General features: G+C 40.8%; 1 protein-coding gene and 1 long non-coding RNA gene across 3 annotated transcripts; both read right to left on the bottom strand.

Moving 5' to 3' along the window:
• Positions 1 to 2,215: 2,215 nt before the first annotated feature.
• LOC110537692 (out at first protein homolog) lies at positions 2,216 to 14,628 on the bottom strand. 2 transcript variants are annotated; one of them, XM_021623926.3, is made up of 4 exons: positions 13,892 to 14,628; positions 8,758 to 8,892; positions 4,890 to 5,070; positions 2,216 to 4,683 (listed from the first exon to the last, which is right to left on the bottom strand). In XM_021623926.3, exons 1-4 carry the CDS (start codon positions 14,120 to 14,122, stop codon positions 4,406 to 4,408), a joined length of 825 nt encoding a protein of 274 aa, XP_021479601.1. In that variant the 5' UTR covers positions 14,123 to 14,628; the 3' UTR covers positions 2,216 to 4,405. The 2 variants fall into 2 exon arrangements, with proteins under 2 accessions (XP_021479601.1, XP_021479600.1); XM_021623925.3 differs by having other exon boundaries at positions 4,890 to 5,094; positions 13,892 to 14,556.
• LOC149979194 (uncharacterized) lies at positions 10,781 to 12,932 on the bottom strand. Its single transcript, XR_016485094.1, has 2 exons — positions 12,871 to 12,932; positions 10,781 to 12,605 (listed from the first exon to the last, which is right to left on the bottom strand). It is a non-coding gene; the product is annotated as an uncharacterized LOC149979194 (long non-coding RNA).
• Positions 14,629 to 20,603: the final 5,975 nt, after the last annotated feature.

Here is a 20,603-nt window from a genome sequence, read left to right as displayed (position 1 = left end):
GAAGGCATGGGACACACGAAGACCTTCATGCAAATTGATTTGGTCAATCTTAAAACAGATAAAGAGAATACTGGTGTCCAGTGGGAGAATGGCCCTTGTGGCTGAGTCAGCAGCTACCTTGCTCCTCTCTTTGGTTGGCTTGTTGAAACAGCATATTCAACGGTCTTTCGTGCCATTGGATACGCTCCTTCACACATTGCTCCTACAGAAAGACAAATCCGCACATGTGCGTGCACACACATACACCATAAGGAAATCTGGAACCGTGCTCAACCTCGGACCCATGTCAGCTTGTCGTCTCCTAGACACATGCATTCAACACAGTTCTCCAATTAATGCACACATTCTGACAGGTTAGAGACCCAGCCCTAGGACCCACAGACCAAGCGAGTGTAGCGATAGCAGTAGGTTAACTGATCGGTTTTGGAACACTACGCATATGTCATTCATTCAATTGTTGCCTCGTTTCATGAAACGTCATAATCTGCCACACCAAATTAGGTTACAAATCAGTTAGACTATGTTTTTATGGATATTGATGAATTAATGAATCAATAGTCATTTATTCACTTTGCAGATAATGTAGTTTTTCTATATGTGGATCAAAATGTGGTTATAGGCAAATCTGGTCAGATGGTGCTTTAATCAAGACTGCTGGATATTAAAGGTTTGTTTGATGCAGTTTAACAGCAACGTTTCTAAAAACTATGACTTATAATTTAGCTACAGGCTAAGCCTATCATAAAGCTGTCAAGTCTCCTAAATGTATTTTGTCAGGCAACCTTCAGTCCAGTCATCACCAGAGGGCAGTCAAACTCCACAATGGATATTTGTGCATTATGTATACGGTGGCTTCGGAAAGGATTCAGACCCTTTAACTTTTTCCACATTTTGTTACGTTACAACCTTATTCTAAAATGTATTAAATAGTTTTTCCCTCCTCAGTCTACACGGAATATCCCATAATGGCAAAGCAAACACAGGTTTAGAAATGTTTGCTAATTTATTAAAAATAAAAAACAGAAATATCACATTTACATACTGTAAGTATTGAAACCCTTTACTCAGTACTTTGTTGAAGCACCTATGGCAGCAATTACAGTATCCAGTCTTCTTGGCTATGACACTACAAACTTGGCACACTGGTATTTGGGGAGTTTCTCCCATTCTTCTCTTCAGATCCTCTCAAGTTCTGTCAGGTTCAATCAATCAATCAATCAAATTTATTTTATATAGCCCTTCGTACATCAGCTGATATCTCAAAGTGCTGTACAGAAACCCAGCCTAAAACCCCAAACAGCAAGCAATGCAGGTGAAGAAGCACGGTGGCTAGGAAAAACTCCCTAGAAAGGCCAAAACCTAGGAAGAAACCTAGAGAGGAACCAGGCTATGTGGGGTGGCCAGTCCTCTTCTGGCTGTGCCGGGTGGAGATTATAACAAAACATGGTCAAGATGTTCAAATGTTCATAAATGACCAGCATGGTCGAATAATAATAAGGCAGAATAGTTGAAACTGGAGCAGCAGCACAGTCAGGTGGACTGGGGACAGCAAGGAGTCATCATGTCAGGTATTCCTGGGGCATGGTCCTAGGGCTCAGGTCCTCCGAGAGAGAGAAAGAAAGAGAGAATTAGAGAGAGCATATGTGGGATGGCCAGTCCTCTTCTGGCTGTGCCGGGTGGAGATTATAACAGAACATGGCCAAGATGTTCAAATGTTCATAAATGATCAGCATGGTCGAATAATAATAAGGCAGAACAGTTGAAACTGGAGCAGCAGCACAGCCAGGTGGACTGGGGACAGCAAGGAGTCATCATGTCAGGTAGTCCTGGGGCATGGTCCTAGGGCTCAGGTCCTCCGAGAGAGAGAAAGAGAGAAGGAGAGAATTAGAGAACGCACACTTAGATTCACACAGGACACCGAATAGGACAGGAGAAGTACTCCAGATATAACAAACTGACCCTAGCCCCCCGACACATAAACTACTGCAGCATAAATACTGGAGGCTGAGACAGGAGGGGTCAGGAGACACTGTGGCCCACTCCGAGGACACCCCCGGTTGGATGGGGAGTGTCTCTGCACAGCTAGTTTCAGGGCTCTCCAGAGATGTTTGATCGCGTTCAAGTCTGGGCTCTGGCTGGGCCACTCAAGCACATCCAGAGACTTGTCCCTGAATGTCTTTAGGTGCCTTTTGGAAAACTCCAAGCGGGCTGTCACTTTCTTTTTACTGAGGAGTGGCTTCTGTCTGGGCACTCTAACATAAAGGCCTGATTGGTAGAGTGCTGTAGTGATGGTTGTCCTTCTGGAGGGTTCTCACATCTCCACAGAGGACCTCCAGAGCTCTTTCAGAGTGACTATCGGGTTCTTGGTCATCTCCCTTCTCCCCCGATTGCTCAGTTTGCCCGGATGGCCAGCTCTAGGAAGAGTCTTGGTGGTTCTAAACTTATTCCATTTAATAATGGAGGACACTGTATTCTTGGGGTTTTAGATGTCTAGATTGTGCATTATGATGTTAATATGCCCACAAATCCAGCTTTGCAAATATTGACACCCAACAGAAGAAGTATTAGGCCTAGTATAAAGACTAATAAGGATTTTAATTTGTCAAAGTTAGACATCTTTAGGAAACATTTTTGAACTTCAACTGCAGATTTTTGACATAAAACATTTTAAACCATATAATTACTTTCAAATCAAACAACACAGTGACAAGTTAAGGCACTTACCATCAACCAATAATTTATAGATTTAAAAAAAATAAAGGTTTATGTTTTGTTCCTGGACGTATGCTTTAGGTCCATTTTTGAAAAATCCCTTTTGTTTGTAACAGTTCTTCCCTCAGAGAGACACATGAGCAGTTATCATAATGTACCAATGACATGCAGAACAGCAATCTTCAGTACAAGCTTCACCACTGGCACTTTGGACATTACGTTTGAAAAGTTGAATAAATATATAAGGGACAGAAAGACTACATAAACTTTTCAGTCCGCTAGTTTGTGTCTTCGGGTTTATCACAACAAGATAGTAAATCTGAAAATATATTGTTGATCAAAGAGGTAAAAAAAAAGTATTGACAAAAAGTAGAACAGAGAAGTTCCCAGATATAAGTTGGCTGATGAATATCTCATACCACCATGAATATGACAGCACAATATTCACAGTTAATCACTTTATTCTGTATACCTATAGTATAAACATGACTTAAGTCAGTTTCTGCATATGATGCTACACGCTGATGCATTTGACAGCAATGACAAAACCCTTCCAGCGAGCCAAAAAATTGGTCCCTATAGTTCAAGGTAAGAGTGTGGATATTGGTTACAGACTGTACTGTTTCAATACTCTAGTTCTTTTAACAGAATGTAAATAATTGGCTTTATTTTGCATTAAGTAAATAAAAACTACATCAGTTAAGTGATTCATTCACTACCATGGATGAATGTTTTCTCTTGAGCAGATCCACCATCCAATTTTACCCCAACGGAGCACTGAATAGCACTGACTGATGGCATCAAATCAAAACATTCATCCATAGTAGCATGGGCAATTCCATCTAGGTTGGGCGATATTACAATTTTCACATTGTCGATTTTCCCCCATTAGGCTCCTGTCTAGCTGCCCTAATACAGACACTTGCATGCTTAGGAAAATAATTATTATATATGGACTCAACACTAAACACACCACTGTAGGAAACATTCAACATCAAAAACACATGGTTACAATAGATATGCTACTGTCTGGTTGAATCCAAATACCTTGGTGGTAAGTCAGAGACACTCTGTCTGAAAATAAGTTAGTGTAAGTCTAAGTGTACAAAATGTTAAGAACACCTGATCTTTCCATGACATAGACTGACCAGGTGAATCCAGGTGAAAGCTATGATCCCTTATTGATGTTAAATCCACTTCAATCAGTGTAGATGAAGGGGTGGAGACAGGTTAAAGAAGGATTTTTAAGCCTTGAGACAATTGAGACATGAATTGTGTGTGCCATTCAGAGGGTGAATGGGCAAAACACAATATTTAAGTGCCTTTGAACAGGGTATGGTAGTAGGTGCCATGCACACCGGTTTGTGTCAAGAACTGCAATGCTGCTGGGTTTTTCACGCTCAACAGCTTCCTGTGAGTATCAGGAATGATCCACCACCGAAAAGACATCCAGCCAACTTGACACAACTGTGGGAAGCATTGGAGTCAACATTTGGGCCCCTTGCAGAGTCTATGCCCTGATGAATTGAGGCTTTTCGGAGGGAATAACTCAATATTAGGAAGGTGTTCCTAATGTTTGGTATACTCTGTATACACTTCAAGGCCTCTTGCCAATCCCCTGCCATGCTCAGTCCAGATGTGCACGGTAGGCTAAATGCCTTCTAGGAAAGAACTAAGGGCAAAACCAGCTGCTTTAGGTCTCCTCATCCCATGGGCAGAGCTGTTTATGGGGGACGTAGTAGTCAAAGCGGTAGCCCTTGCTGCAGCTCCTGATGCCACACTTGTACGGGTTGGTCCTTCCAGCCGCGCCCCGGCGGCTGCGGCAGTATTTGAGCAGGCAGGGGAGCCACTCCAGACGTAGGTGATAGCTGCAGAAGCATGGCTGCCACGGGTCCAGAGTGGAGGGGCATCGCTGCAGACCAGAGACGTCCACTGTCTGGGGCAGGGGCTCAAACTCAATGGCCTCTATTCCTGTAGAGACATTTTGACTTTCGATCAAAGAATGTCTGTTAAAATGCATGGCAATGAACTTCATAGCTGTGCAGATAAACATCCAAAAGCTTAGGGACACTTAGGCAACAATATGGGGAAAAAAAGCTAGGATAGACAGAATGAAAATGTTCCTTTAAAACACCCAAACAACACTAACAGAGCATCTGAATGGAAGCCAAACTCACCTTTATCCAGCCAATGCTTGGTGTCAGCTGTCCGGGTATAAAACCCCTCATGGGCCTCCTTACACACGTTGTGGATGAGTGTGTTGAGGTGCCCTGCATGACTCACGTTCACCACCATGTCCATGTGGAGGTGTTCCACCCCACGCTTCTCCTCTGCCGTGCGCACCAAGTGGGGGTTCTTCTGTAGAATCCCATCACAGAACAGCTATATTTTAAAATGCTAGGAAGTTCAAAAAAGGACAAGTATTGCTGGTAGAATAAATTTAGCAATATAAGTAAGCTCCACTACTTTGTGTGAGGATTAACAGTTTGGTGGTAAGTTAGATAACTTTGTGCATAATTTTGACATTATGGGCTAGTGATGAAGATACTGTATTGAAAGTCCAGGACAAGGCTTATTCTGTGTCTGGGAAACCAGCCCAATAACATGTTATTATAACACAAAATGGGTCGGTCCACCAATCCGGTGCCTTTTGAGAAGTTTTTTAAAAAAGTTCTGTCGTCAGCTTCATAGAAACACGTATGTGGGAAGAGGTTAATTTTTTTTTTTTAAATACTCCACTACCAGTCAAATGATAGAACACGACGCACAATTGGCCTATTGTCGTCCGGGTTAGGGAGGGCTTGGCCGGTAGGGATGTCCTTGTCTCATCGCGCACCAGCGACTCCTGTGGTTCGCGCTAACCAAGGTTGCCAGGTGCATGGTGCTTCCTCCGACACATTGGTGCGGCTGGCTTCCGAGTTGGATGCGCGCTGTGTTAAGAAGCAGTGCGGCTTGGTTGGGTTGTGTATCGGAGGGTTGTGTATCGGAGGACGCATGACTTTCAACCTTCGTCTCTCCCGAGCACGTACGGGAGTTGTAGCGATGAGACAAGATAGTAGCTACTAAAACAATTGGATACCACGAAAAAGGGGTAAAATTCAACAACAACAAAAAACTATCTTGGAAAGTCTACACATTCTAGTTCAGATTCACATGGAATTGTTGAGCAATTTATATGTTTAAATATGAAAATATTAGCTTCTAAATGAGAGAATTGGTTTTCATGAGTGAACTACGCTCAACTCAGTGGCCCCACCCATGTGAACAGCCATCGGTTGTAAACGATGAAACACGGCCCTCTCTCCTAACCCTATATAAGCCCCTTTACAAAAATGTAACTTCCTGTTCCAAGGACGTGAGGACTTGCGGTCCCCACGTTGAAAGAACAAAGACCACCTACAGAACTAAGCCAACCTCAGCAGGAACCTAATGAAATTAGCATCGAATTTCAACGTGAAGATGAAGGTCAACACACCGAAAGGATGAATTTTGACTATGCCAGCCAGAATATAGCATGAGCTTAAAAGTATGGCAACTTGGTATGAACTTCGAACTCTTATTCACTAAAGAAGTGATACCTCCAAGCCGTTGCGTTAGCGCAGCAACTGTAGACGTGGGCTAGGAGAGGATGGACAGAGTATCTGTTCTACCACATGACGACGGTACTACCATGTATCCAGTTTACCACCAGAGCCATTATTCAAAGGACAAGAGATCCCTGCTGGGAAACCCGGTCTACTCTCTATGACCAATCTACCAAAGCGCATTATAGAGAAGATTGCCCTATTTGGTAAAAGACCAAGTACATATTATGGCAAGAACAACTCAAATAAGCAAAAAGAAACGACATTCCATCATTACTATTAAGACATGAATCTCAGTCAATCCGGGAAATTTCAAGAACTTTGAACATTTTTTCAAGTGCAGTTGCAAAAACCATCAAGCCCTATGATGAAACTGGCTCTCATGAGGACCTCCACAGGAATGGAAGATCCGGAGTTACCTCTACTGCAGAGGATACGTTCCTTAGATTTTCCAGCCTCAGAAATTGCAGCCCAAATAAATGCTTCACAGAGTTTAAGTAACAGACACATCTCAACATCAACTGTTCAGAGGAGACTGTGTGAATCAGGCCTACATGGACGAATTGCTGTAAAGAAAACACTACTAAAGGACACAAATAATGAGAACAGACTTGCTTGGGCCAATAAACACTTGCAATGGACATTAGACTGGTGGAAATGTGTCCTTTGGTCTGGAGTCCAAATTGGGGATTTTTGGTTCCAACCGCTGTGTCTTTGTGAGACGCAGAGTAGGCGAACAGATGATCTCCACATGTGTATTTCCCACCGTAAAGTATGGAGGAAGAGGTGTTATGGTGTGGGGGTGCTTTGCTGGTGACACTGTCTGTGATTTATTTTGAATTCTAGGCACACTTAACCAGCATGGCTACCACAGCATTCTGCAGTGATACGCCATCCCATCTGGTTTGGGCTTAGTGGAACTATAAATTGTTTTGAACAGGACAATGACCCAACACACCTCCAGGCTGTGTAAGGGCTATTTTACCAAGAAGGAGAATGATGGAGTGCTGCATCAGATGACCTGACCTCCACAATCCCCCAACAACAGACAAATTGAAATGGTTTGGGATGAGTCGGACCGCAGAGTGAAGGAAAAACAGCCAACAAGTGCTCAGCATAATGTGGGAACTCCTTCAAGACTGTTGGAAAAGCATACAAGGTGAAGCTGGTTGATAGAATACCAAGAGTGTGCAAAGGTGTCATTAAGGCAAAGGGTGGCTACTTTGAAGAATCTCAAATGTAAAATATATTTTGATTTGTTTAACACTTGTTTTGGCTACTACGATTCCATATGTGTTATTTCATAGTTTTGATGTCTTCACTATTGTTCTACAATGTAAATAGTACTGTAATGAAAATAGTACAAATAAAGAAAAACCCTTGAATGCGTAGGTGTTCTATAACTTTTGCCCGGTAGTGTATATAAAGTGCCTACTAAGTGCCAAGTAAAGTAACATGGTTGACTGTGTAATAGGGTTGACAATAAATCCCTTTGTGACAGGGGGAATAGAAGATTGTTGTGTGCAATACGAATTGGCAATTCAATTCAATTCATTTAAATTGAAACATTTCTAGCCTGTCTATCTAGGGGCTAAAGGGTTGACATGTTACGCACAACCCCTTCAGTTTTCCAACACAAAACAACAGAAAATTGCCAAAAAGTATAGAACCAGCTCACCTGCTTTTAAACTATGATATGTTCAATGTAAAAAAAAAAAAAAGGAATAGTTTCACCATATTGAAAAGACAGTTCGGTTTGCGTAACAGTTGATCTTAATGAGGGAAAGGAAAGGGAAAGGGGGGGACCTAGTCAGTTGTACAACTGAATGCCTTCAACTGAAATATCTTCCACATTTAACCCAGCCCCTCTGAATCAGAGAGGTGTCGGGGGGCTGCCTTATTCGACATCCACGTCTTCGGCGCCCGGGGAACAGTGGGTTAACTGCCTTGCTCAGGGGCAGAACGACGACATATTTTTACCTTGTCAACTTGGGACAGACGTAAATGAATCACTAATCATATTAAATACATTATCTTCGTCAAAATTGACTTCCTCAAAGCAACAAAATAACTAGGGCTTTACCATGATGGTGAAAACTTGAAATGTTGGGGTTAAGGCTTCCTAGAAGTCACAGTGAAATGCTGAATTTTGGGACTTTAGCAAGTCTTTATGGATAATTCAATAAATCTATTTTTAATATCCATGTGGTCTATATTAAAAGGGTACTTAATTTAATATAAAAAGCTTTTAAAATTCAATATTAGTGCAAAATGTATACTTAAAATATCAAAAGGGATGGAAAAGGCTACTCTCTCATGTAAAGACCCATCTCTTATAATAACACCATTGGTACAATACCTCCACATCCAAAACCTGTCCCTAGTTACCCCTCCCTATGCCCTATATGGGAATGATGGCCCAGATTATGAGGGACAGTGGTGGTTTGTTGCAGCAGCTCACCTGTCTGAGGCGAGCCATGGACTCAGTGGGGATGATCTCGTGGTGATCGAGGCGCGAGACAAAGCACAGCACCTGGTATTGGTTCTGGCCTTGCTCTGGCTCCCCCAGGATCAGAGCTCGGACGATCCTCACATCCTGAAAAAAAGAGAGCGAGGAGAGAAATAGGAAATATAAACAGGATATAAATTCACATATTAGTGAGACACTATACACTGAGTGTACAAAACATTAAGAAGACCTTCCTAATATTGAGTTGCTCCCCCCATTTTGCCCTCAGAACAGACTCAATTCGTCAGTGCATGGACTCTACTAGGTGTCGAAAGAAACTACATACATACTGCATGGTATAAGGGAACCTTTGTGTAAAAGTGCTGCCAAAACTCCACTATGCGTTTGGCATAAGGACAAACCATAAATAAGTAACTACTATATCAAGTGTCATGTCTGTTATGAGGGCTGACCTGACCTGACCTAGAAACATGAGACCTGAATCCAACCCTATACCCACATCTGTCACAATGCTACACTGACTTAATTTTGGCTATCCCAAAATTGACTATGTTTACATGCACACAATACTATGATTATTGTGAATACTCATTAATATAATACTAAGATTAACATGCTTTGCAAGAAGAACGTTTAACCTTATAATGCGGTTAACATGTACATATCTGATAATCAGGCTACAGTGCCTTCAGAAATTATTCACAACCCTTTACTTTGTCCACATTTGTTGTGTTACAAAGTAAAATTAAAATGGATATGATTGCCATTTTTGGTCAAATTTCTACACAAAATACTCTTTAATGTCAAAGAGGGAGAAAAAAATCTAACATTTGTAAAAAATAAATACATTTAAAAAATCTAATGTATCGTGATTAGATAAGTATTCAAGCCCTGAGTAAATACATGCTAGAATCACCTTTGGCAGCGATTACAGCTGTGAGTCTTTCTGGGTAAGTCTAATAGCTTTGCACCCCTGGATTGTACAATATTTGCGCATTATTACTTTTAAAATTATTCAAGTTGGTTGTTGATCATTGCTAGACAGCCATTTCCAAGTCTTGCCATCGATTTTTAAGTCAAAACTGTAACTCAGCCACTCAGGAGCATTCAATGTCATCTTGGTAAGTAACTCCAGTGTATATTTGGCCTTGAGTTTTAGGTTATTCTCCGCCTGAAAGGTGTATTTACTCTTTCAGTGTCTGTTGGAAAGTAGACTGAACAAGGTTTTCCTCTAAGATTTTTCCTGTGCTTAGCTCTATTCTATTTATTTTTTTCTCATAAAAAGAACCCCATAGTCCTTGCTGATGACAAGCATACCCATAACATGATGCAGCCACCACCATGCATGAAAATGTGACGAGTGGTAGTCAGATATTATTATTAGATTTGCCCCAAACATAACGCTTTGTATTCAGGACAAAAACTACATTTCTTTCCCAATTATTTTGCAGTTTTACTTTAGTACCTTTATTGGCAACATACTGCATGTTTGGGAATATTTTATTCTGTACAGATCTCCTTTTCACAGTTTTTTCACAGTCTCAGTTTTCTCCTATCCCAGCCATTAAACTCTGTAAGGGTTTTAAAGTCACCATTGACATCATGGTGAAATCAATGAGCAGGTTCCTTCCTCTCCTGCAACTAAGTTTGGATGGACGCCTCTTTTGTTTGTAGTGACTGGGTGTATATTCAATGCCTGCTTTTTAATGGTTCTTTGCGAACCATAAAAAATGAAATTCACTGCTCGACCGAGGGACCTTACAGACAATTGTATGTGTGGGGTACAGAGATGATGTAGTAATTCAAAAATCATTCTAGCCCTCAGAAAACTGAACACATGAATGTTCTTGCAACGTTCCATTAAACGCGTCTATGACATTAGCACTATTATTGCACACAATGTGAATCCACGCAACTTACTATGTGAATTGTTAAGCAAATTTTTGTTCACAAACTTATTTAGGCTTGAATATTTATTGCCTCAAGACATTTCAGCTTTTAATTTTTAATTAAATTTGTAAAAAATGTAATTCCACTTTGACAGCCTGAATTTAAAATATATACAATTTAGTTTTTTTGGTCACTGGCCTACACATGATGCCCCATTTCATGCGTAGACCGGTGACCAAAAATAATACATTTAATATATTTTAAATTCAGGCAGTGACACAGCAAAATGTGGGAAAATAAAGGGGTGTAAACACTTTCTGAAGGCACTGTACCTAATAAGACTTTTAAAAATGCAGAAAATCGCCAATCAAAATAATCCTTGTATCACAAGCGTTCATATTATTTTTGGGAAGCTTATTTTATTCTGAGTTCAGACATATGCAGTTTGTATGTGAAAACTATTTCTAAGATAGATAGTCTACTATAATTTCCGAACACACTTCACTCGTACCAAGGAGGGAGGCTCGTGAAAGCACATGTGCAAATCAAATACACTGCATTAACTCCGATTAAGGTGTTACATTTTCTAATAATTCATAAGATAGCAACAACAACAAAACTGGTGTTTCAATTTGTTGATGGTTACTCCGCTTATGACCTTAGCATAATTAGGATTATGCCAATCTCAGAGTAGTGTCATAATCAGTTGAATATATTAATATAATGTTTAATAATTATTGTGCATGTAAACATACTCATTCTTAAAACTCCCAGTAGAACACAAAGCCGAGGTAAACATCCCAGTCGGCTGAGTAGACAAAGGAAGACAAGGCTATCTTCTCTTCATTTACCCATCCCATTGGGTTGATCACCCTCTGAGTAAAACAAGTACCATGATTCAAACACTATGGTCCTCAAGTTGGAGATGTCGATAATGAGGTCAGGGAAACTGTGGAGTGGTTGAGGAAGAAGAAGAGAAGAAGAAGAAGGATGGGGGACTCGTTTCCCCCACTGTGACGGTATAACATCCAGAGGAGCAGATGGATGGGGTATACAGAGTGGGGGAGGGGATGGGAGCATTCCTGGAGGGGCCTGTGTACAACTTGATGGCCACCTACAGGTCTCTACACAGTCTACGCAACGGATCCGCAATGGATCTGCTGGAGGTTAGTTTGCATATGTACTTTTGTGAGGCTGAATTTTTGGAATGCAACGCAAATGGAGCTCCATAGCTCTGTCTGCGTAGACTGTGAAATCACTGTGGTGGGCCCTTAACCTCTCAATGGGCAACAAGTGATTGTCTAATGACTAGCATGATCACTAGAGTCCAAGGAAAGCTAAAGTGAGACATGGTTTGGGGATTGACCCGACAAGATAGGAGGGATTCACACTGACAGAGGATACAGAAACAAAGCCATTTAAATAGGGATTAGGCCGCAAATTGAGAATATCACCACAGTCTGTGAACAAAGCATCAAATGTCTTTATATAAATCTTTGAACAAAGTACCCTATAACTTAGCTTGATTAAAACGCTTACTGAACACACTAACACTGATAAAATCATCATGAACAAAAAAACAATGTCAAATGTTACTTTCTCAATAGGATTGTATTTTTACCAATAACTGCACTGATGCTGAAAAAACATAGCCTGTACAAAACTTAAATCCGACCTAACAAGCTTCCATGGGGCAGCTAATAGCTGGAGGTGAGGGTGCGGAGATGAATGCGTAGTTGGCTCATCATGCATACAATCTGATATAACCTGCATGGGTTTGCTGCTGCCCTGGTTCTTCATGGGGGCTGGGTTGGCATGGTAAATACCTCTCACTGACAGACAGAAGAAACGCACCACAGAGCCTCCGATGACAGGTCAAACTGCAGCTCCCATATGGATGAAGTGAGAGGTGACTCTTTTCCTTCATCTTATCCCCATGCCATCACAACCTGGGACCAAACAAATGACAGATGGCTTGGGAATCGCACCAATGGTTGAATTGAGATAAATTCAACAGGAGATATGTGTATGGTGGTGTATGAGGGAGATTTACATTTCTCAACTAGGGTTGAGGCAGAGGGATATTTTCCGGTTTTAAAAACGAAGGTTTCTTAAGGTTATGCTGAAATAGCGTTCAATGTATGAAGTGGATGTAACTTGTGGGCCACATGATCACCATTACAGTCGTATACAACAGTCTACAATCCTGGGTACCTTTAACATCACTCCAGCTTGGCAGGCCTCTCACAACTGGATACAGATTGTTCCCTGTCTGGTGAAAAATGCAATATGGCTTGAAATGTCATGGTATTGACATTAAGTTCTGAAAGGCAAGAGTATTTTGTGGTTGCCTAAAATGTTGATTCATCTGTTCACCTATAGAGTGAGGGGGAGGAATAGGGGAGGAACCAGAAACAAACAACAAAGCTGCCAAAACAACTTGAAAAATAATACCAGAATGCATCTGGAATTTTCAGCCATTGATGCTTGATTCTCTGAATATTGCACAGCCCATTTACTTCTTAAACAATAATGATGTTATTCTCCAGTTAGACTCTGTCCTCTTTCTGCTCCCCCACTTACACACCATAGGAAGACAAATATTCCCTTCATTTTTTAAATTGCACCTTTTCAACAGGTTCCTCTACAAGATGAGATGTCTCGCCTGGCTGTACAATAACTCCACTCTGGCAGCTGGCCTTCAGACCAATTCCAACTTTCCATAAATCTGCATAATGCCGACAGGAGTAGATTGGAAGCACGTGCATGGAGTGAGGGAGGACTATTTGTCTTTGGTATTTCATCCCTCACACAAAAAGATTGCTGCAAAAGGGCAGTAATTTCAGTCGGCTGTGGTACTTTGGAAGCAGTAATTGCAGAATAACTGCAGTTATTATACTGCAGTAAAAAAAAAAAAAAAAAAACTTATTTTGGACGCCGTATATACAGCATACTGCAGTTATACTGCACTCTGACTGCAATCTTTTCTCGTAAGGGTTATGAAAATATTTGTCAGTTTGGCAACACAGCAGCATATAGTTAAATAGATATACAGTAGGCATATAGATAATGGATAGGCCTTTATAACATAATGTCCAGGATATCTATATAATAGACAGCCTAATGGTGTGTGTATGTGTGTTTATATATATTGGTAGTAACATAATGCAGCATATTACAAAGTTCTTAAAAACTGTTGTAAATATTTACATTGAAGAATATTGACTTAACTCACCCGTTTGAAATCAAATACCACAGTAATATGAGTACCATCTCCTTGCTTGAACTCGACTGTAATGTCATCATTCTCACGGTTGGCGTCCAAAATCTCCTCCCCAATTAGTCCATCACTTAAACGCACTCGTACTTTTAGTTCTGAACAAATCCCAAGCGATACAAGAGTTACCACTAGTAGAGAAATCCGAACTGGTGGCGATATCTCCCTTGCAAACATTCTGAAACTCATGGAATAACTTTAACTATTAAAAATCTGTCTTACTACCCTCGTTGCAAATCATCTTGAAATCGGTCGCAAATATTTCCAAAATCAACGAAAAGTCCTGAAAAGTCTGCATAAAGTTCAATCTATGATCCACAGATTTTATTCAGTATTGTGAAATCTCTGCAAATGTTGGTGGCTACCATCCCGCATTGATCGTTGTGTCGCCCGAGTACATTCTATATTCTGGTACATTGTAGCGTTTCTGACGTCTGTGAATATAACGTTCTTGTGCACAATCATTAGGCTACTGTAACATTTGCGCTCTTCGTTCAGACGACTTTAACCAGACTTATATTGTGGCAGCCTTCATGAAAAATTAGAAGTCCTCATTTGAGTTTACTATCCCGTTCCCGTCACTTCCTCTGACGAACCTACTGCACTGTAGGCCTATTGTGGACAATTGCGGGCTCGCAAACCTAAAGAAATATCACTCCCCTAACAATACTTCCCAAGAGGCGCCAATGACATCTGTGGCTGGTTGCAGAATAAATTAACTCCTGTTCCATTGATTCAATAGTTTGCGCAATAATACACTTAAATGCATCAATGTGCCCAATTGTTATCCTAAGTGCCCAATTGTTATCCTACGCCTAGGGAAAGTAATTATTGAGCTTGACCAAACTGTTCTAGGGCATACAGATAGATCCCATGCCAAGCAAAGGATAGGTCAACTTAAAATCCGCCCGTGTCTGTCCCCCCAAAAACAACATTAGATCGATTGGGTAATACATGTCTTCTAATAAGTGGTATTTAACAGGTTTAACAGCAACTTAATCACCAAGCCAGTGATTTTTGCCATATTATAACATGTGCTGTTTTAATTGCGTTGTTTGATCTATAACCTGTTAACATGGTCAAGCAAGTTAATGTTTATAAAATGTTCGGACGACTAACCAACTATTGAAGTCGCAAAGAAAACAGCAACTGTCTCGATTCTTCCAGCACCATTTCAACATAATCAAATCACCTACAGTATGCTTTGTCTAATACAGTTACAACTAAAAGATACCAAACATGATGTAGTTCAATCAATCTAAACTAAATATGATGTGGATGTCCATGGTTATAATTTATCTGTGAGTGTGTGCGTTCATGCAAGTAGAAAACATGATGACTCACCCTTAGAGAAATGCCAATGTCACCTGCCTCTCTTTCATGTTGACAAAACGATGATCTATGACTGTCATACAGTGCAGGCTTTGATGTTGTTGCTGTCTCAGGCTACCTGGAGAAAATGCTTGCTCCCTAGAATTTAGGAATTGACGGTTGGATCAGAATTGCCTGGGATTTATGACTGTATGGTTGGATCAGAATTGCTATTATAATAATTGGTCAGTACAGAGAAATAAGTAAAACCACAAGTCCAAATCCCTATCTCCACCCATGGCTAATTTAGAGAAGGGCCAATTGTAGTTAGCTAGCCATTGGAGGACAACACAACTAGATGTAACAATAAAAATAATAATGTTTGGTTTTTGATGTGATGTGATTGGTGTGAAGCCAAAACCAAACTGGCTTCTCTTGACACTTTTTTTGGTGTGCCAGGACCATTCACAGTTGAGCTTGCTCAGTTTAGCTCAACACTCATTGGCTATTATCTTTATATATTTTTTGATCAAGGGAGTCCAAATGCTCGCTGGCTTCCCTTGCATTCAATGCTATGGATGGCAACATATCATACTCATAGTTATAATTGTAATCATGAAAAAGATACATTTTTAAATGGCTAAAAGATAGTTGTTTACAGGGAACTCACTCTACAACTATAGATGAGGTTGGGTGGAAAAAGGACTGGGAGGGAGAAATATATCATTTTAAATATGCTATTGGACCAAAAACTGATTTAGCTAATTAATCTATATTGTCCAAATAATGATGATCCACACTTCTTTGGATATATATAAAGTCATCTATTGAGCTCACAAGTAACAAATACATGTTTCATTATGGTGGGAGATTACATTAAGTATCTCAATGGATCATAAAGGAAATCACATAACACACTATCACCCTGCACTTAAGATCACACATATCATGGATACATTAGAACTAATGGATAATATGGAGGCAAAAAAAAAACTGACCTAGTGAGATGAAAATGGAGGAGGCTTAATCAAGCTCGACATCTTGACTACTTCCTTGTGTCATTCTCGCTGGCACCAAAAGTTTAAAAAATAAGTGTTGATAGGAGACCAAATGCGATCGGACCACCATCTAATTGGCCTCCATATAACTCTTACTGAATTTCCACGTGGACGGGGGTATTGGAAATGTAATCAATGCTTATTGGATGACAATTTGATCTTAAATGGTAACGACGTGGGCCGAGAGTCGGGAAGCAAGTTCAGGGAGTGAATGTTTTAACAAATAAACAGAAACATAATACAAAACAAGAAACTCGAACAGCACACAGACATGAAACGGAAACAATGACGCCTGGGGAAGGAACCAACGGGAGTGACATATATAGGAAAGGTAATCAGGGAAGGGATGGAAAGTGTTGCCCTGTCAAGCAGAGTAAAACAAGGCTGTGTGTTGTCTCCATATCTATTTATTATGGCCATTGAAATGCTAGATATTAAAATTAGATCCAACAGGAACATCAAAGGGTTCGAAATCCAGGGGTTAAACATAAAAGTGTCAATGTATGCCAATGACTAAAGTTTCTTCTTAAGTCTGCAATCTGGATCCCTGCATGGTCTCATTGAAGATCGAGATCACTTTTCTAGCCTATCTGGACTAAAACCCAATTATGAGAAGTGCACCATATTACGTATTGAATCGTAATATGGGCTGATGGTGAAGTAGACATACTTGGTATTTATATCTCTAAAAATATAAATGAACTTACCACAACCAATTTCAATAGAAAGTTGGTCAAAATAGACAAGATTCTGTAATCATGGAGAGGTAAATACCTGTCTATTTATGGAAAAATCACATTGATTAACTCTTTGGTCCTATCACAGTTTACTTACCGACAAATGGTGCTGCCTAATCCAGACGACTCGTATTTTAAATCATATGAGCAAATAATATTTCACTTTATTTGGAACGCTAAGCAAGACAAAATTAAAAGTGCCTATTTATATAATGAATATGGGGGCTGAAATGTTTCAATTTTAAAGCATTAAACCGCTCACTAAGAGCTTCACTCATACATACGTTATACTTAAACCCGAACTGGGTCTCCAGTAGATTATTAAGAAAGGCCACGAAGTGGTAGGCCACAAAAGCTCACAGAACGGGACCACCGAGTGAAGCGAATACCGTGTAAAAATAGTGTCAAATTCATCTATCCTCGGTTTCAACACTCTCTGACGAGTTCCAAATTGCCTCTGGAAGCAACTTGCCTCTGGAAGCACAATAACTGTTCGTTGAGAGCTTCATGAAATTGATTTCCATGGCTGAGCAGCCGCACACAAACCTAAGATCACCATGCGCAATGCCAAGCGTCAGTTGGAGTGGTGTAAAGCTCACCGCCATTGGACGCTGGAAAAGTGGAAACACGTTCTCTGGAGTGACAAGTCACTCTTCACCATCTGGCAGTCCGAGGGACAAATCTGGGTTTGGCAGATGCTAGGAGAATGCTACCTGCCCCAATGCATAGTTTGATGGAGGAGGAATAATGATCTGGGGCTGTTTTTCATGGTTCTGGCTAGGCCCCTTATTCCCGCTACAGCACAGAATGACATTCTAGACAATTCTGTGCTTCCAACTTTGTGACAACAGTTTGGGGAAGGCCCTTTCCTGTTTCAGCATGACAATGCCTCCGTGCACAAAACGAGGTCCAAACAGAAATGGTTTGTCGAGATCGGTGTGGCAGAACTTGACTGGCCTGCACAGAGCCCTGACTTTAACCCCATCAAACACCTTTGGGATGAATTGGAACGCTGAGTGCGAGCCAGGTCTTGTCACCCAACATCAGTGCCCGACCTCACTAATGCTCTGGAAGCAAGTCCACGCAGCAGTGTTCCAACATGTAGTGGAAATCCTTCCCAGAAGAGTGGAGGCTGTTATAGCAGCAAAAGCGGGACCAACTCCATATTAATGCCCATGATGTTGGAATGAGATGTTCGACGAGCAGATGTCCACATACTTTTGGCCATGTAGTGTATAAGAACTGCTACAAAAAACAACACTTTATTCAACACGTCAAGTTTTTCAATTTAAATTATTATACAAAATTCTTGCCACCAACAGAATGCTACATATAAGGGGCATATAACAATCTAAACTGCATATTTTCCTGCGAAGAGACAGAATCATTAGATAATTTATTACGGTATAGCCCCTATGTAGCTTGTTTCTGGTCACAGGTTCAGGAATGGCAAAAAAATCACAACATTCATTTAAAATGTATCCTACAAATAGCAGTGTCGGATGATTTGGAAAGCCATAGTCAATCTATCAACAATAGTAAAATAGGTTTTAAAGGTTTTCATATTTTTCTGACAATCTGTGGATATAATTAGATTCAAAAGGTTAAACATAAATTTAAAATATCACAGCACAGTATGGCACATGGAAACCAAACGAGGGTGGTCTACGGTGATAGGTGGGATGTGCTGAGAGTAGCTGAGGGGTGGGATTAAGGAGTTTATGATCAGTAATCATATTATTGAAAACACTACATACCAGAGTAAAATCTAATGTATGTACAGTACAAAAGTTTGGACACACCTACTCATTCCAGGGTTTTTCTTTATTTTGACTATTTTCTACATTGTAGAATAATAGTGAAGACATGAAAACTATGAAATAACACATGGAATCACGTAGTAACCAAAAAAGTGTTAAACAAATCTAAATATATTTTCGATTTTATATTCTTCAAAGTAGCCACACTTTGCCTTGATGACAGCTTTGCACACTTTTGGCTCTCAGACAATGAGAAGCAAGATTCTCTGGTCTGAAGAAACCAAGATTGAACTCTTTGGTCTGAATGCCAAGCGTTACATCTGGAGGAAACCTGGCACCATCCCTACAGTGAAGCATGGTGGTGGCAGAATCATGCTGTGGGGGATGTTTTCAGAGGCAGGGACTGGGAGACTAGTCAGGATCGAGGCAAAGATCCTTAATGAAAACCTGCTCCAGAGTGCTCAGGACCTCAGACTGGGGCAAAGGTTCACCTTCCAACAGGACAACAACCTTAAGCACACAGCCAAGACAATGCAGGAGTGGCTTCGGCTTCTCTGAATGTGCTTAAGTGGCCCACCCAGATCCCAGACTTGAACCCGATGGAACAGCTCTGAACAGACCTGAAAATAGCTATGCAGCAATGCTCCCCATCCAACCTGACAGAGCTTGAGAGGATCTGCAGAGAAAAATGGGAGAAACTCCCAAATACAGGTGTGCCAAGCTTGTAGCGTCATACCCAAGAAGACTCGAGGCTGTAAATGCTGCCAAAGGTGCTTCAACAAAGTACTGAGTTAAAGTTCAGAATACTTATGTAAATGTGATTTTTCCATTTATATATTTGGGGGGGCCCCCGACTAGTGGCATGTATTCATGGATGCCAAGGGAAGCCAGACTTACCCAAAATATTGACCAAGAAAAAATACAAAAAAATATTAGGTCTCTGTGTTTCATAATCTTCTTTCAATTCGCAAGAGGCTGAATATACCTCACTGGAGAAAGCATCCGAGTGAAACAGTGCCCCTCTGTCTCTGTATGTGTAGCCCATCTATCTGATGCTGTCTGGTCAAAAAGAACATGATGTGTTTTTTTAATAATTTTGTATTATTATTAACCCATCTCTCTTCAGAGGACAAAAATAGCTGTTTTTGTTTTTACAGCTTTTTTGTTAGAGTTAGATATACATACATTTTACATACATGGTCCTATCATATATATAAAACCCTCTTAGGCCTCACTCCCCCCTATCTGAGATATCTACTGCAGCCCCCATCCTCCACATACAACACCCGTTCTGCCAGTCACATTCTGTTAAAGGTCCCCAAAGCACACAATTCCCTGGGTCGCTCGTCTTTTCAGTTCGCTGCAGCTAGCGACTGGAACGAGCTGCAACAAACACTCAAACTGGACAGTTTTATCTCAATCTCTTCATTCAAAGACTAAATCATGGACACTCTTGACAGTTGTGGCTGCTTCGCGTGATTGTAGTCTCTACCTTCTTGTCCTTTCTGCTGTTGTCTGTGCCCAATAATGTTTGTACCATGTTGCGCTGCTACCATGTTGTGTTGTCATGTGTTGCTGCCATGCTATGCTATTGTCTTCCTGTAGGTCTCTCTTTATGTAGCATTGTGTGTCTCTCTTATCTCTCTCCTGGGCTCCCAAGTGTTGCAGCTTTCTAAGCCACTGCATCTCATTGCAAGAGGTGTCACTACATTCCCTGGTTCGAACCCAGGCTGTATCATATCTGCCTGTGATTGGGAATCCAATCGGGTGGCGCACCATTGGCCCAGCATCATCCAGGTTTGGC

The sequence above is a fragment of the Oncorhynchus mykiss genome, chromosome 12, assembly GCF_057628025.1.
Source record: "Oncorhynchus mykiss isolate SJ-2025 chromosome 12, ASM5762802v1, whole genome shotgun sequence".
Lineage (NCBI taxonomy): Eukaryota > Metazoa > Chordata > Actinopteri > Salmoniformes > Salmonidae > Oncorhynchus > Oncorhynchus mykiss.
Note: the sequence above shows the minus strand (reverse complement) of the source record. Positions and strands in the feature narration are given on the sequence as shown.